Here is a 17,052-nt window from a genome sequence, read left to right as displayed (position 1 = left end):
ACCCACTACTGTACCCTGATTGGATTCGAGCATTCTATGCACTCTCCCCTGCTTGCCGTAGCTGGCAGTACCGCATACAAGTCAAGCCCCAAGATAACCCGTGAAGATATGACAACAAGTGGACATGTTTCCCAAGGACGGGGTTTCATAAATGCAGGAAGGTTAGCACAACCACTGGTGTGAGGGGAAGTCGGAGGACGTGCTCATAGTTCATGGGAACCAACAATGCAGGATGGGCTACATTCAATTTAGTTTCCTTTGCAGGCTTAAAATAGCGCCATTGTAAATTATGTCAGTCTTTCTCAAATCATGAAAATGATTGTTAAAAATGCCTCAGAATACACAATGTGCCTTGTTGCGTGGCTTTGATGTGTGAATGATGAGAGCATATGATATAATACAAATTAAATAATGGTAGAGCAGTCACAGGCTTTTTCCCCGAGGGAAGAGGGAATAAAGGTGAAGTTTCTGGGGGAGGGGAAGGCTGTTTTCTTTTGTGTTGGTGCTTACAATATAGAAATCTATAAATGGTCTAAAGTTGTAAAGGGATTCCTGTTCTGTTTCATGTTTAGCAGATCTTAAGAATTTACGTTGTGAAGATTCTGCTGGTGTCGTCACTGGGTTGGGAAATCAGTGCATGCTGGAATTTGACTTTTTAATAAATATTTGAATACACAAATATGATGCAAAATATGATGTAGTGGGGGTGACAAATATTTATATCTATTTATATGAAATATTTGTGCTGTCTCAAGACATTTGTCAGGTTGGATGCCTTGCTTTGGAATCTAGTGAAATGGGGTTTTCTGTGTTTGGAGCACCACTTTGGTGCCTCCAACGTCTTTTCCTGACTTCCTAATTGAAATTTGGGGTAAACCACTTGTAATACTTGCTAAATTCAGAAGCAATTGCCATAAAGCCTGAGATTCTTTTTTGTTGTTTGCACACAGGTGAGGTCTGCCATAAATCCTATACTCAGTTTTCAAACCTTTGTCGTCATAAGCGCATGCATGCTGATTGCAGAACCCAAATCAAGTGCAAAGACTGTGGACAAATGTTCAGCACTACGTCTTCCTTAAATAAACACAGGAGGTTTTGTGAGGGCAAGAACCATTTTGCGGCAGGTGGATTTTTTGGCCAAGGCATTTCACTTCCTGGAACCCCAGCTATGGATAAAACGTCCATGGTTAATATGAGTCATGCCAACCCGGGCCTTGCTGACTATTTTGGCGCCAATAGGCATCCTGCTGGTCTTACCTTTCCAACAGCTCCTGGATTTTCTTTTAGCTTCCCTGGTCTATTTCCTTCCGGCTTGTACCACAGGCCTCCTTTGATACCTGCTAGTTCTCCTGTTAAAGGACTGTCAAGTACTGAACAGACAAACAAAAGTCAAAGTCCCCTCATGACACATCCTCAGATACTGCCAGCTACACAGGATATTTTGAAGGCACTATCTAAACACCCACCTGTAGGGGACAATAAGCCAGTGGAGCTCCAGCCCGAGAGGTCCTCTGAAGAGAGGCCCCTTGAGAAAATCAGTGACCAGTCAGAGAGTAGTGACCTTGATGATGTCAGTACGCCAAGTGGCAGTGACCTGGAAACAACCTCGGGCTCTGATCTGGAAAGTGACATTGAAAGTGATAAAGAGAAATTTAAAGAAAATGGTAAAATGTTCAAAGACAAAGTAAGCCCTCTTCAGAATCTGGCTTCAATACATAATAAGAAAGAATACAGCAATCATTCCATTTTCTCACCATCTTTAGAGGAGCAGACTGCGGTGTCAGGAGCTGTGAATGATTCTATAAAGGCTATTGCTTCTATTGCTGAAAAATACTTTGGTTCAACAGGACTGGTGGGGCTGCAAGACAAAAAAGTTGGAGCTTTACCTTACCCTTCCATGTTTCCCCTCCCATTTTTTCCAGCATTCTCTCAATCAATGTACCCATTTCCTGATAGAGACTTGAGATCGTTACCTTTGAAAATGGAACCCCAATCACCAAGTGAAGTAAAGAAACTGCAGAAGGGAAGCTCTGAGTCTCCCTTTGATCTCACCACTAAACGCAAGGACGAGAAGCCCTTAACCCCAGTACCTGCCAAGCCTTCAGCGACCCCGGCTGCAAGCCAAGACCAGCCCCTGGATCTAAGTATGGGCAGTAGGAGTAGAGCCAGTGGGACCAAGCTGACTGAGCCTCGTAAAAACCACGTGTTTGGGGAGAAGAAAGGAGGCAACGTTGAACCAAGACCAGCATCGGATGGTTCCTTACAGCACGCTAGACCCACTCCTTTCTTTATGGACCCTATTTACAGGTAAGGGAGGTTGGGAGACCGCTCAGTGTGGACGGACAAACAAAAGGTAGTTTTTATACTCTAAAGTTATGACTTTTAACAAACCATTTTTTATTGTTCTTATAAAACAGAGTAAAGTTGTTTGATCTGGTGAATTCATTTTTTATTCAGAAAGTCAACTCATTAGGTTTGGACTTATTTTTGGATGTCTCCGAATTTGGGGTTTTGGAATAGACCCATGGAGTTCTTTCCCTTGACAATAAATTTATTTTTAAACACATTTTTTTTTAAGTGGAAAATATGGGAAAGCCATATTTAAAGCAAGTTGTCAAGTGGCGGAAGAATGAGGCTCCTGAAGGATTAATGCAAATATGTGTGGGTACTTAAATGGGTCAGATTATTTGGAATGAAATGGGACAGAGGGAGAGTTTATTCTTTATTAAGCTACCAACACAAACCTTAATAAGTGCTGGTCCTATTTTGTTTCTAAGTAAATCTCTTAGAAGCCCCCTGTAAATGAAATATTGATCACAAAAATGCTTTGTAAATGATGTGAATGATCGGCTTAAAAACACATCTGTGTTTAATGCCTGCATTATTCGATTTCCTTTGCATCCAAAATTTTTTAGGGCAGGGAAATATATGCTTAATAAAAAGCCTCTTAGGTCCAGTTCTCAGTTAACACTGGACCATTCAGAATGATTCAGTTTTTAAATACTAGTTTTCTTCAAAGTGTACAAACAACAATAACAGTGCTTGCGATGTATTTTAAATATTACTGAGCATTTTCACATTGATTTTCTCATTCAAATCATGAACATCGCTAAGAGTTAATGGAAAATGTAGACAATTTTTTATTGGACTTATTTAAGCTGGCAGTATTTGATATTTCTGCCTAATTTTTTTTTTAAATCAGGAGACAGTTTTGTTCAATTTCTTCATTCACAATATTTTTTTGAGCACCTATAACTTGGTAGGTACCAGAGCTGCAGTCTTTTCACTTCAAACTCTTTTTCTACCTTTATTACGTACATTAACCAAGAAACATTACCAGTTCATTAAGGACTACCCCTACTTGAACATGACAAGGGGCATAGAAAAGGACAAAACAAAAATGTCTCAAAGCCATCATTACCAGGCTTGGGCGCTCCCCTCCCCCCACCCCCCATCCAACCAATGACTGTATTTTCTTTTATGTGGCAGTTCTTTTACAGAGAAAGAAAAAGAAGGGGGGAAAAAAACAGATCTTCCATATTTTGTGTGTAGCTTATATATTACACATGGTCAGTAAGGTTGTATTTCTCACTCAGTGATATGTCTCAGCCCTTTGTGAAGATAATTTCCCAAGCTTTCTTTTTTAGACCCTCCCAATGGGAATGAACTTCCAGTTCATCCACATACCCCTTCCACTCTTCTCCATCATCTCCCAGCCTTCCACCTGCTTACTCTAATATCAGTCTTCTCTCTGGTACAACAGTTTCAACTGAGGCTTTAGGCATCTCATTTCATCAAACTCATAAAAGACCTAAACCCAGTTTTAGTGTAAGACCTGGGTTGAAATCTCAGCTTTCTCATGTCTTAAAGTTTTCTTCATCCATAAAATGGGTATAAGGGCACTGATTTCAATAAGTGAAAGAGTATATGTAAAACATAACATATATGCAATTTCAAGAAGTTGAAGCTGCTTCTAGGCTTCCCAGGTGGCACTAGTGGTAAAGAACCCGCCTGCCAATGCAGGAGGTGAAAGTGACCCAGGTTTCATCCCTGAGTCAGGAGGATTCCTTGAAGAAGGGCACAGCAACCCACTCCATTATTCCTGTCTGGAGAATCCCAGGGACAGAGGAGCCTGGCAGGCCACAGTCCATAGGGTTGCAAAGAGTTGGACACAACTGACTTAGCACAGAAGCTGCTTCTATTCAGTTTGAAACTATTTTAAAAATATACTTATTGAATATTTTTTAAAACGAAATCACCAACAGTTGGTGAAAGAAATTAATTCAATCCACAATGTCTTTTCCTATATACTTAATAGAAAATAGAATGGCAAACATTTCTAAAGAAGAAGCACTGTATAGATAAGTTTGATAAAGTCTTTCCTTATCTTCAAAAAGTTCCTTATCCTCTTCCTACCACCCCTCTTTCACCTGCCCTGTTTATCAGCAGCAGTGGCTAGCAAGGTGTGTAGTAGGCTTAGAAACTCTCCTGCTGGCATTCATAAATGTAAAAGAAATAGAATGATGATTTGTGAGAGCGCCTTATTGATAGAAAATGACTTTAATTTTCAAAGTGAACCTTCTTCACCTGCTTTTGAAATCAGCCAGCATTTTTGTCTACATTTGCAATGGAAAGGTACAAACTTGTGAGCGATGCCTCCGATTTCATGACTTCGTTTTTAACATTTCCTTCTCATTATTATTAGTATTACTACTCATTGAATAGGATTTTTCCATTTTAAAAAGGACCTTCTTTCTTTGAGCACCTAGAAGTGCCATGAGTATTCTTCAAGAACTGAAACAGATGTCTTTATATTTTTATTAGTGTGCTTCCCGGCAACCTACCATTTGCTTTATTGTTAGCTGTTTTAAATGTCAGTGATTATGCAGGGATTGATCTGTGAGACTGATTCTTCTCCAAAATCTAATTTTAACCTTTCAGAGTAGAGAAAAGAAAACTAACTGACCCACTTGAAGCTTTAAAAGAGAAATACTTGAGGCCTTCTCCAGGATTCTTATTTCACCCACAAGTAAGTATTTTGAATTTGAGACTTCAAGCTTGTAAACTAACTTGTTGATCCTGAAAAGCAGGTGCAATGAAATGAAAGAAATCTTGAGAACATTAGGATTTCCTATGACGCTGATGTGGAAGAACACAGGAAATTCTAGCAGAATTAAAATCCAAACTTTTTAAAGAAAAAGTAGTCAATATATATATGTAAAAATAACATGGTTTCAGTGTTAAGTTATTCTCTATTAAGTACTTACCTGAGCTAAAGTGTATTTTGGAGTGAGCAAAATTCAGTTAAGAAAATTAAATATTGAAGTTGTCTTTCATGTTTAAAAATTTGCGATTATAAGAAATGGATCACTGTGTAATTTGTCCCAAACTCATGAAGGTCATTCGTGTTCTTTTAGTGCTTAGATAAAAACAGGAAATGAGTCTACCTGACAAGTTGTTACCATAGAGGGTGAAGGAATTTATCTAGAGACCACTGGGCATTCCAGCAAACTTCTGTAATTGCACAAGAATTCACCACAATACACAGAGCTATTTGGTGGATGGAGTTGTGTCCATTTATCAAAATATGTATAATTTCTCACTGCAAAGAAAATACACAGCAGTGCTATCTAATTGGTTCATCTTTATGTCCCCACATTTTTGGTCATTTTTAAAAAACTAGTTTACATATCAATTAAAGTGTGGAGAATTATATTGAAAGAAGGAATATATAAGCATCTCGAATCTGGTTTCTTAATGATATATATTTTTTTAATTTACTGATTACTAAGGATACAAGCTCCTTAGAAACAGTAAGCAATACTTTTATGAAAATGTTTGACAACAGAGTAAACTGATTTGTTCTGTTCCAATATATTCAAACCAGAACTTATGCTTCTCTGATAAAATCGGTGGAAAATTCTATGCAAGCTATCTTACAGAAAGCTATGAAACAATTAAATTTAATCATCTTAGAATATGACTCCTCCCCCACCCCTCACCATCACCCTCTCTGCTACTGCTTCTTTCTTCATTTTTAAAAATACTTTCCCAAATTCTGGACAATAAAGTGTGAGAGCTGAAATACCATATTCTGGGTTGAGTGGAGAGACCTGTCATTGCTCAAAAATTCTCTGTTTTAACCTGAAACAATATATGATTTAGTATGAAAAGGGTTAGAAATATTCCAGTTAGTATTCATTTTGTGTAGAAAACTAAGGAATTTCTTAAATTATTTTCTGGAAAAGCAAGTTCTAAAACAGTAAATGTTTATCGGGTACTTATTTTCCACATTTAGATTGATCTGAATTGCACTTGTTGGTCTCCTGGGCTAATAAACCTGAGCATAAAATGCATTTTTGTGTCAGATACTGTACAAAAAGTGTACCTCTCTTGATAACTTTCTAATTAAATGCTTATAAGGATATTATAGTTATCCTTATAACTGTAATTAAATTATATTAAATTTAATTACAGTTTTAATTACAATAAATCAATCTATTTTATATTCTAATTATCTTTAAAATCTAGTAACTAATCGTTTCAGAATCAAGTGCTGTGGGTATGTAGTTTAAGGGAGGAAAAAAAAAAGCCAGGATTCAGTATCTTTGAATGACTCAGTCGACCTGGCTTTTAGTTTCCTTACTTATTAGATGAAGGAGTGGGTGTAAGGTCCCGATCTTCTCTGAAATTCAAAGATTTCTAGCTAGCTAAAGCAAATTTACTGGTTCAGAAAATGGGGAGTTTTATCTACATCTTTACATGTGCATGTAGCTGTTGTAAATGTAGTATATGCATATTTTTAATCAAATGATAGAAAATCTGCTATGTTTTAATATTCTCAAAATTATTGAAGGATAGCAAAAGATGAGGCATGTGTATCGAGCTTGGGAGTATAGCAATCACCCGCTCAGATCACTGAAAATATACCTATGGGAGCACAGTGGCAGAGGGTGTCCTTCCCACACCAGAATGTCATGTCTTGTTATATGAGACTAACTATTGGTGCATGTTGCTGTAAGAACAGTACCCAGTAGTGATCAGTAAAATATTTAACACATCATATGTCATGAATACTGATCAGTCAGAATGGGCTCCTGCCATTGGGGAGCTGGGTCCCGGAAGCCCTTGCTGGCCAACTGTTCATCCTTTGGTTGCTGGCTGGTGGGCTGTCTGAAGGGTCTTTTGGGAGGAGGCCTGGGCAGCAGGAGGACATTGAGGGTAGTTGGGGCAAAGGCTATTTATCAATGATGACAGAAATATTGCATTATTTTGATAACCATTGTGGCTGTTTTTGTGTGTAATGGCTGTATGTCACTGAGATACAGGGGGCATAAAGAGTGTCACCTGAGAGACGTTCAGGTCCCTCAGTTTTCGTCAGGCCTTCAGAACAGCCTGTCTTTTCAGACTTTAGGCTTCCCTGATGGCTCAGCAGATCCACCTGCAATGCAGGAGACAAAGGAGACTCAGGTTCGATCCCTGGGTTGGGAACATCCCCTGGAGTAGGAAATGGAAACCCACTCCAGTGTTCTTGCCTGGAAAATCCCATGGACAGAGGAGCCTGGTGGGCTACAGTCCATGGAGCTGCAGAGTCAGATATGACTGAGCACACAGAGGAGGACTGCTCTTTCAGAAAATCTGCCTCATATGTTCCGAAGTTTCGGCAGAACTTTTTTTGTTCTTTCTAGTACTGTATCAGTTCCATCACAGCCTCAAGATCCACCTTCCCACAAACAAATAAACAAACAAATGAAAACGAAGAGCAACTGCCTAGGATTTGGGGCCAGAAATAGCTGCTTTCGAACAGGCTTTACTACTTATTAGCAGAAATGCTTCAGTTTTGAGGCATGTAGTTCATATCTCCGAGCCTTCTCTGTCAGTGTAATGCGTTTACCCCTTCCAGCTTCACTAGGGGCAGCTGAAACGATCAGTGCTCACATACATGACATGTTTAGCACTGTGCTTGGCATATGGAAGGATCTAGAGGTGGAAAAGCTCTCTTTTCTTATTGGATGCAGAAGTATTCTGTTTTGACTATGAAGAAGTATCAGTAACACACCCTCCTGCCATCCCCTGAGCCCAGTTTCTTTGGTGGAAATACATCAGTATCTAGAAATACCTGGAAGGATGCTTGCTGTGTTCTTGGTGCTGCCTTGTTGGACACCAGAGCATTCCACCAAAATGAAAGGATTTGCCTCCTCTGCACCCAGGGCTTGCCATTGTTTCGTAGGTAGATAAGTGCTTGGTTAAGACCATTCACAATTTCATCTTTCATTTATAGTATGTTGGAGCAAATCACATGGTCCTTCTGAGGCTTCTATATCCTCGTCTTCAGAATAAGAATAATGTTATTTATCTCAGGGTTATCTACCTCTATCTATTTCTTAGGATTGTTATAATAATTAAAAGGAGAGCATGTGTTTTCCATGCTTTAGGGAAAACCTATAAACAGATAGATATGTAAATGCTTTGTAGTGGTATTCTCTGATTGTAAAAATTTTACAATTTTTGTATGTCTTTGTATTCTGTCCCCCCTGCCCCCTGCCTGCCTCCCCTGTACATAGTTACTAATAAATGAAAGTTGACACTTCACTCAGATGGTAAAGAATCTGCCTGCTGTGCAGAAGACCAGTGTTTGATCCCTGGGTTGGAAGATCCCAGGAGAAGGGAATGGTAATGCACTTCAGTATTCTTGCCTGGAGAATCCCAAGCACAGAGGAGCCTGGCAGGCTACAGTCCATGGGGTCGCAAAGAGTCGGACAAGACTGAGCGACTAACACTTTGATTTTCACTTATACAAATAAGTTGGATATTTATTAAATTTTATTGGAAATAAATTATTAGGCCATTTTACTGCCTTTTAGAAGAAAATATGTATTTTTAAAATCCTTGACAAAAATACAGAAAACATATGGGAACATATACATCAGAATCAAAAGATAAATACAGGCTTTATCATTCTCAGGGTTTAAATTCCTCTCAGTTCAGTTCTTAAAGAAGTATGTTTGCTCTGTCAGGCCACTAGAGCACTATTTCACTTTCTATTTTTCTCTTATAAATAAGTTAGTTTAACATAAGGCTGAAATAAGTAGTATAGGGTTTCTCCCTGACTATGTGTTTGAAAATCACATTTGGAATCTTAGATTATAATTTTGAAAAGAAGATGACAGCCACAGGAGGTGAGATGGAGGAAATGATATTACCCTGTGATCTTTGGAATGTCCATTTCATTGGGTACTTTGCATTTTGGGTACTTTGCATTCACATTGACAGCTCATTTGAATTGCCATAGAAATCACTTGGCAATTATACTAGTATAAAACGGGCTATAAATTATACCTTTGTTTGATTTTCCTATACTTTAAATGTTATTTTTAGTTATTTATATATTTCAATTTCAGATGTTTGGCTTTGTGTTAATCTACCGTGGAAACTCTATTTTACTTCCATTTCTGTGCTTTATTCATTCTTTTTTTATTTTCTTCATTTTAAAGTGTCTTCACTTTCTTCATTTAAAGTGTCTACTTGTTACAGTATTCCAAAGAACTGGGAAAAAGACTAAGGTCTTTTCCCAAGTTCTCATGTGTATGTTGATATGAAAATCACGTAAGGCTTTTGCCCTTCGTCTTTCGCCTTTTGTCTTTCTTTTGCTTTCAACAAGTGTTTCTTGAATTAGATTTCTTCTGTGGTAAATCTTTCACCCTTAAAAACTGTGTATATTCCTTATTAAAGATACCGTAACCTAAGAAAGCAAGATATATCCCCTTTAAACAAGCCAAAATGATATTTTTAAAGATAAAACATTTGTGTTACCTGGTATAGCTTCTATTGGGTTAACCAAAAAGTTCATTCAGATTTTTCGATAAGATCTTACAGAAAAACCCAATCGAACTTTTTGGGCAACACAGTAATTCACTGACATTTTCACCAGTGAGTCTTGTCATAAATTGTCACAAATAACTAGACATTTGTAGTTCTTTTCATTACTATTCTTCAGAGTTCAAACTGCTGATGGTCCCATGCTAATAGAAACCAGTTTATTTCCAAGCACACTACCTTTTTGTTACTCAGTGATTCACATTTGAGTGAGTATTTATTCTCTTTGTCATTAATGCTGTAAAAATATGAGACTAGATATTTTTTTGCAGGAAATTGCTTACATTTTAGTTATTAAAGTAAAATTTAAGAATCTTGTTTTGCAGTCAGTAGAAACAAATGAAAAGGAAGTATCTATTTTGCTAAGATTTAGTAGTAAGCAGTATTTAGCTTTCTTGGGGAAAAAAAAATTCTGGTTTATAACCTTGATTCTAAAATTTAATTGAGGTAAATAGAGAAAACCCCATGTTATAAAAATATTCATTATCAAGGCTTTTACTCAAGGTATAGTTACATGATAAGCAAAAATTACTTAGTATAAATGTTAATTTCTCAAAGGATAGATTGCAATAAAGATACCTATACAGAAGTAATTTTTTTGTTTTTGTTTCAATTTTGCTCCCAGTTCCAACTGCCTGATCAGAGAACTTGGGTAAGTTTTCTATTTATATTTTTGACTAAAATAATGTAGCATTAAAAGGAAAACAACTAATATTATAAATTGCCATAGAGAGATTTCTGAGCCCTTTTCCTTTAAATGATAGAGCTTTAGCAGATAGATTTTCATCTTTGTCAAGCTGCAAGATACTTTGGGTTGGACATTAGGTGTCTATAAATTGTTTATTTACAGAAAGTTTATTCTCTAAATCTAACCCATTCCATAGTAATTGTACCTTGATGTAGAACTCTTTCTGAGTACTTGGGAGTGTGTGTTAATAGGGATTTCAAGATGGATCACTAAGTGGAAACAATAATTATTTGGGGGAGCCTGTACCAGCATATTAAAGATGCTTATGATAAAGCCTTAAAAAAGGATAAAACCTGAACTTATGTGTAGACCCAAGTTGACATTGTAATTCACATCCATATAACCCAGGGCAGAACTTGGTTCTGGCTGTGTGGATTCACAAGACTAAATGTTTAAAAATCTTTAACTATCTAAAGAATATATCTTTTAGCATTGGGTCCCACTTCTTCAGGCTTCCTGGTGGCTCAGCAGTATAAGATCTGCCTGCCAGTGCAGGAGACGTGGATTCGATCCCTGAGTCTGGAAGATCCCCTGGAGAAGGAAGTGGCAACCCACTCCAAAATATTCTTACCTGGGAAATCCCCTGGACAGAGGAACCTGGTGGGCTATAGTCCATGGTGTCTCAAAGAGTCAGACATGACTTAGTGACTCAACAACACCAACAACCGGCTTCCTCAACTTTCTTTTTAAACTGTTAAAAATGTTTTTATTGGAGTATAGTTGATTTATAGTGTTGTGTTAGTTTTAGGTGTACAGCATAGTGAATCAGATATACATACGTATATATCCACTCTTTGTTTTTAGATTATTTTCTCATATAGGCCATTACAGAGTGTTTAGAGTTCTCTGTGCTATACAATAGGTTCTTATTAATTATTTACTTTATATATAGTAGTGTGTATATGTCAGTCTCAATCTCCCTATTTATCCTTCCCCTCAACTTTCAATTAATATTTCCAGATACAGTAAGTTGACATCACTAAGAGACAGCTTTATTTTTTATTCAAGATACAAGGAATACTATTTATTTATGTTTCACTCCCAAATAAACCTTGAGACAATGAAAATGTATATAAATAGCATGTATTACAGAATTTCCTCTAAGTGTATATATTTTTACTCTTTTATTCTCCTCTTCACTCAGAATTATACTGATTTTAAAGTATGGATGAAATCTTGAAATATAGTTCACTTTTTCCTTAGTCACCATAACGTTAAATATAAATTATTTTAAATTAGAACACTTTTGCACTTAACCTGTTTCCTCTATCTAATGTTTGTTTTCCTTTACCAGAAATTCTTCCATTTATTTCTTCTGTGGAATATGTGAGGAATTGTGGATTTTTCTCATCCTATCAATTTTTAAGGATTTTTCTCATCCTATCAACTTTTAAGGTTTACACTTATTTCCACAGTGTAAGAGCAAAGAGATAGACTTCCTTGTTAGGCAAAATTGTGTAGTAGACAGCATTGTTCTTTGGTTATCCTGGCTTATTATTTCTAGTGTTTTTTGGTCTGCCTTCCCTGGCAGGGGTTTGTCTTAAATATCATGCCGCATTGTCTTCATTCTTTCTAATGTTAACTTTTACTTGCTGGTAGCTTTGCTGTTAGCCGCTTCAAGAATAAGGTGTTGTCTCCTATACAAATGGCCAGTGCTGCTACAACTTACAAAGACAGTTCATATTTTAAGTTAGATGCCTTTCGTGATAATGCAATGGTATAGCACCTGCTATGACAATGCTTTGGAAACACTCCCAGTCTTTGAATCATAGATGTTGCAGAGCAGTATTTTATATTTTTATTATAAAATGGATATTAGTGGAAAATATTAAAATATTAAATTTTATAAATTTTAGTGGTTGAAAGCTATAATTTTATAATCATGACTGCAGAATATGATACATGGAATGAGACAACCATAAAATATGAATATTTATTTCTCCCCCAAATGGCCATGATTTTAAGATTTCTCATGATAATCAAGTGAATAAATATAGAAAACTACCAAATCTACAAACTTTCCCATCGTAAGTTATTTATGAAAAGTTAGTTGTTTTATGATAAAGCCATGTGTAATCTAATTTGTGAAACATTAGGTCACATAATTCATGGTGCCATTGGACATATCATTTTGTATAATCAGATTGTCAGTTTAATAGTTTTAATGAGAAACTTCTTTATGTCCTCAATTATTGCCTGCCAGATAAAAAAATGTTAAGCTAAGTGCTTCAGACCCAGTTGATGTTATCTTGCCTGCTGAAATGTTTTTACAAAACGAACTATTTGACAAGGGAGATAGTTACATTTTTGGTAGAAGCTAGGGAATTGTGTCTAAATACTAGTTTGCGTCAGTTTAAAGTTAATAGCCTCTTGGGGACTAAAAGGGGGGGAAATAACTTCCTTTTCCAGACATCTGGCTGCAGATACCATCAACAACTATAATATATGTAAATAAAAATCACTGTTCTATAGGAAAAAAAACTGTCATTTACTGATTAGAGATTAGTCAATGACATTGATAGGATATAGGGCAATATCTTTCTAAAATATATGATCTGATTTTTGCCTCCTTTTTTTCCATTTTTTTCAGCAGATTTCCTATTCATCGTAGTACATGTTGTCCCCTTCATTTTTATTTTCATAATTGAAATGTATTTGTAGCTAAATTGTTTCATTTATCCCAATTCATCCTGATTTTTTGAAATACCAAGTCAGACTTTAGTGGCTGTTAAAACTTACTGCATCTACAAAATGAATGTTTTTCCAAAAGGAGTATCATGTGAGTCAGCCTAGATAGCTAGAGGAAGTTGAGGTTTTGACCAATACCCTAGATAAAGCTCATCTTAATCCCAAGATATGGAGTAGGACTGATTGTTGGTCACAGAAAGGCTAAACTACCCTAACTAGCAGATGTTTAAGTCACTTATTCTTTTTTAAATTAATTTTATTGGAGTATAGTTGATTTACAATGTTGTGTTAGTTTCAGGTGTATAGCAAAGTGAATCAGTTATACGTATATATGTATCTACTCTTTTTTAGATTCTTTTCCCATATAGGTCATTAAAGAGTGTTGAGTAGAGTTCCCTGTGCTATACAGTAGGTTTGTATTTGTTATTTCTTTTATACATAGTAGTGTGTATTTGTCCAAGTTACTTCTATCTGTCTTAATGGAGAAATTTATTCTTTTCAGCTGATGTTAAGTACATGAGAGCAAATGTTAGGAAGATGAAAAAGAGGATTCAGTGATGGCTTTTATGTTGCTTTGGTGGTTGCTAGCTGGAAAGATGGAGAAGGAAATGGCAACCTACTCCAGTATTCTTGCCTGGAGAATCGGGGGACCGGGGAACCTGGTGGGCTGCCATCTATGGGGTCGCACAGAGTCGGACACAACTGAAATGACTTAGCAGCTGGAAAGACGGAGAAGGCAATGGCACCCCACTCCAGTACTCTTGCCTGGAAAATGCCATGGACAGAGGAGCCTGGTGGGCTACAGTCCATGGGGTCGCTAAGAGTCGGACATGACTGAGCGACTTCACTTTCGCTTTTCACTTTCATGCATTGGAGAAGGAAATGTCAACCCATTCCAGTGTTCTTGCCTGGAGAATCCCAGGGACGGGGGAGCCTTGGGGGCTGCCGTCTATGGGGTCGCACAGAGTCAGACACAACTGAAGTGACTCAGCAGCAGCAGCAGCAGCTGGAAAGAAAGTGGGTGGCTGTGTGTCCGCATGTGTGGTGTTAACAGCTACCCTCAGCTCGCTTCTCATCTTTCTCCTCTGCTTCTTCCCCATTCCAATTTAATCTTCTTTTCATTTGACACCAGAAGCCAGAGGTGGAGGTGGCTTATAGAGGAGGCACTTGAGTAACCACGATTCTTTTTCTTGTTATCCTTAAGAATGCTGTTACTTAGTCAAGTCCATAATATATTTTTTTATTTCTTGATGCTTTCCCAAGTTGAAACAGTTTGGGGTAAAGTAATCACGGTGATCTTTCTTCAAAAGGAGCTATTAGTAGCTCCTAAAGCAAGACTCATTTCTCAGCAGCCAATTGCTGTTAAATGACTTGAAGGACTTACAGTTTATATGTGCTCGAGATAAAAGCCGAGAATAATAGTAGTCATGAGTAAGCTATTTTCCATATAAAAGGAAAGTGTTTCTGTAAGATGTATTGCCGCAGGAATCTGTGTGTCAGCAGGGTGGACACTCAAATGATTTAAAACCACTAGATAATAAAACTTTACTCAAATATTAAATGTACATAAATAAAACATTTATAATCATCACCCTTGCACTTACTATTCTTCCCCATAAATTTATGCGATCATGACCCTTACCCTTGCTTGTTACTGTTAATCAGCTTGAAGGCCAGAGGTCATTTCTCACTCAGACAATTTATTGCATGGAGGGTAGATTATCAAAATGATTTTCTGAAAAGAACAATTAGAAGGAATAAATGCAAATAAAATAGTATCATAAAATATTTCTGGATTGATTTTTAATAAATAAAATCCAAAGTAATATGAAAATGCTAATGCTCTGGCTAGAGGGGAATAATGACCATATTCTTTAGGGACAGAGTTTCCGCCAACCTCTCTGAGCAGAATCATCATTCCATATCTCTGCCCTGTGATCAGTATGTGTCAGAATCCTTCATAGTGACAAATGTGCTGTCCACTTGCATCTGTGGAGAATGTTTTAGCAGCTGAGTGATTATGAATCAAACCTCTGAGCTTACAGCCCCTACCACCTCCCAATGCGTTCACATTTGTCGTCTGACAAGTAAATGTATCTTGACTTTCCTCTGAGATTTTTTTGCACTGTGTTTGATGAAAGACATTTGGCAAATTGGCAGTAGTACCCTGTACGTTGCAATTTGTAGCTAGCATTAGGAGTCTGGGCATGAAATGAGAGGGCAGGCTCCAGGATAAAGGAAAAAGAAAGAAAGCTAACTACAATATGAATAGTCGTTTGAAAAATCAAGCATACAATATTCCCTTTGTAAGAAGAGAATCATGTGTAGGCCATCAAGATTTTGCTCTAGTTTTAGAAGTCAGTAGTATTCTGTCCAGCCATGTGTCCATGCAAGATAAATTTTATTAATTATCCTTTTGAATACAAATTGTTGCCTTTTATTTTTAACCTGAGCTCAAAATAAATTAGGCCTCCAACTCTGTCTTGCCATCTTATTAGCAGAAGTATCATTTTCTTGAGTTGATCAGTTGCTTGAATGTACAGTTTTTACCATTTTTAATCCTTGCATGAAGTCTTCTAGTCTACCACCCTAGCTTTTGGAGAAACATACAAAATACAAACACCTTTTAAACAGCTTTCTGAGTTCTCCATTGGCAGAGTGCCCTGAGAACCAAATAAACAATGGATGAGTTGATTTTACAAGATGGCCTGAGAGTTTGCTTTTTCTACTTACAAATTCAGTAGTAAGCAGCTTCCAAATAAAATGTGAGTATGGAAGAAACATTTTAGGAAGGTTGAAAGAAGAGAGTCTGTCTTAACTATAGATAGTAAGAATCAAGCTAACTTTGAAAGTAAATACCATCCTCTCATTATGACTCTGTCAAATATGTGTGCAGATAGACAAAAACTTGAAGATTATAAGCACAATAAATTAGGTTATTTGAGGAGAAGAACTAGGCAGGATACTTTTTCTTTGAGAATACTGCTCCTAGAGTGTGGTCATGCCAATGTAATACAAAGTTATGATAATATATCATGAAGTGTCATTTCAATTCAATCCTTTTTCAGGACAAACTAATATTTTACCAAATTCTTTGTGTATGATCTCACTTAAAAATCTAGTATATTGATATTAATTTAACATATTAATTTAACATAAAGTATATCTTACACACTTAAATTTTTCTTTCTGCATTACATACATTTGGCTCTAGCAGTAACTTTGGAACTCTTGATATTTTTCATGCTTTGAGTTTTTTTCATGGGACTTTCTAGTTCCTATGGTTTTTTTTTACTTAGGCAAGGCATACAGAATATTTTCCTATAATTTCCAGTTTACTATTTTTTACTGTATATTTTATTTGGTCAGCTTGCAGGCCAAGAAGTGGGTGGACTCATGTCCCAAAGAACCATCTTGCCAGAGTTAGAATTCAGACTTCTTTTGTTCTAAAAAGGGAGGGGTAGAGTCAAACATCTCTCTGTTCTGGTCAGCCTCTAGAAGGGATGTGTTAATTTCTTTCTTCCTGCAGTCACTCACCGGTGGGCCTAGTGCATAGCATGATACTAATGCTGTCTCTTAATTTAATAAAATCTGTAACTTCGTTTTGTTATCTCATGTACTTCATTGCTCTATTGTATATCAAATTATTATAAAGTGATCTGACTAAGGTCTTATGGAAAAGTTCATGTGACATTGTGTACGCTTGGTTCTACCTTTGTTATCTTTAAAGTCAATGAATT

At 36.8% G+C, this 17,052-nt stretch overlaps 1 protein-coding gene across 11 annotated transcripts in view; it reads left to right on the top strand.

Moving 5' to 3' along the window:
- Positions 1–17,052, top strand: part of MECOM (MDS1 and EVI1 complex locus) — a 631,434-nt gene that overhangs the window by 595,084 nt on the left and 19,298 nt on the right. For 6 of the 11 annotated variants that reach the window (XM_040248478.1, XM_040248428.1, XM_040248437.1 and 3 more), the window contains 3 exons: positions 951–2,307; positions 4,942–5,029; positions 10,502–10,528. In XM_040248478.1, the coding sequence (XP_040104412.1) occupies positions 951–2,307; positions 4,942–5,029; positions 10,502–10,528 (1,472 nt within the window). The remainder of the gene's footprint in view (positions 1–950; positions 2,308–4,941; positions 5,030–10,501; positions 10,529–17,052) is intronic. The other 5 variants (XM_040248506.1, XM_040248446.1, XM_040248456.1 and 2 more) reach the window with 2 other exon arrangements.

This window comes from Oryx dammah, unplaced genomic scaffold, assembly GCF_014754425.2.
Source record: "Oryx dammah isolate SB20612 unplaced genomic scaffold, SCBI_Odam_1.1 HiC_scaffold_2, whole genome shotgun sequence".
Classification (NCBI taxonomy): domain Eukaryota; kingdom Metazoa; phylum Chordata; class Mammalia; order Artiodactyla; family Bovidae; genus Oryx; species Oryx dammah.
Note: the sequence above shows the minus strand (reverse complement) of the source record. Positions and strands in the feature narration are given on the sequence as shown.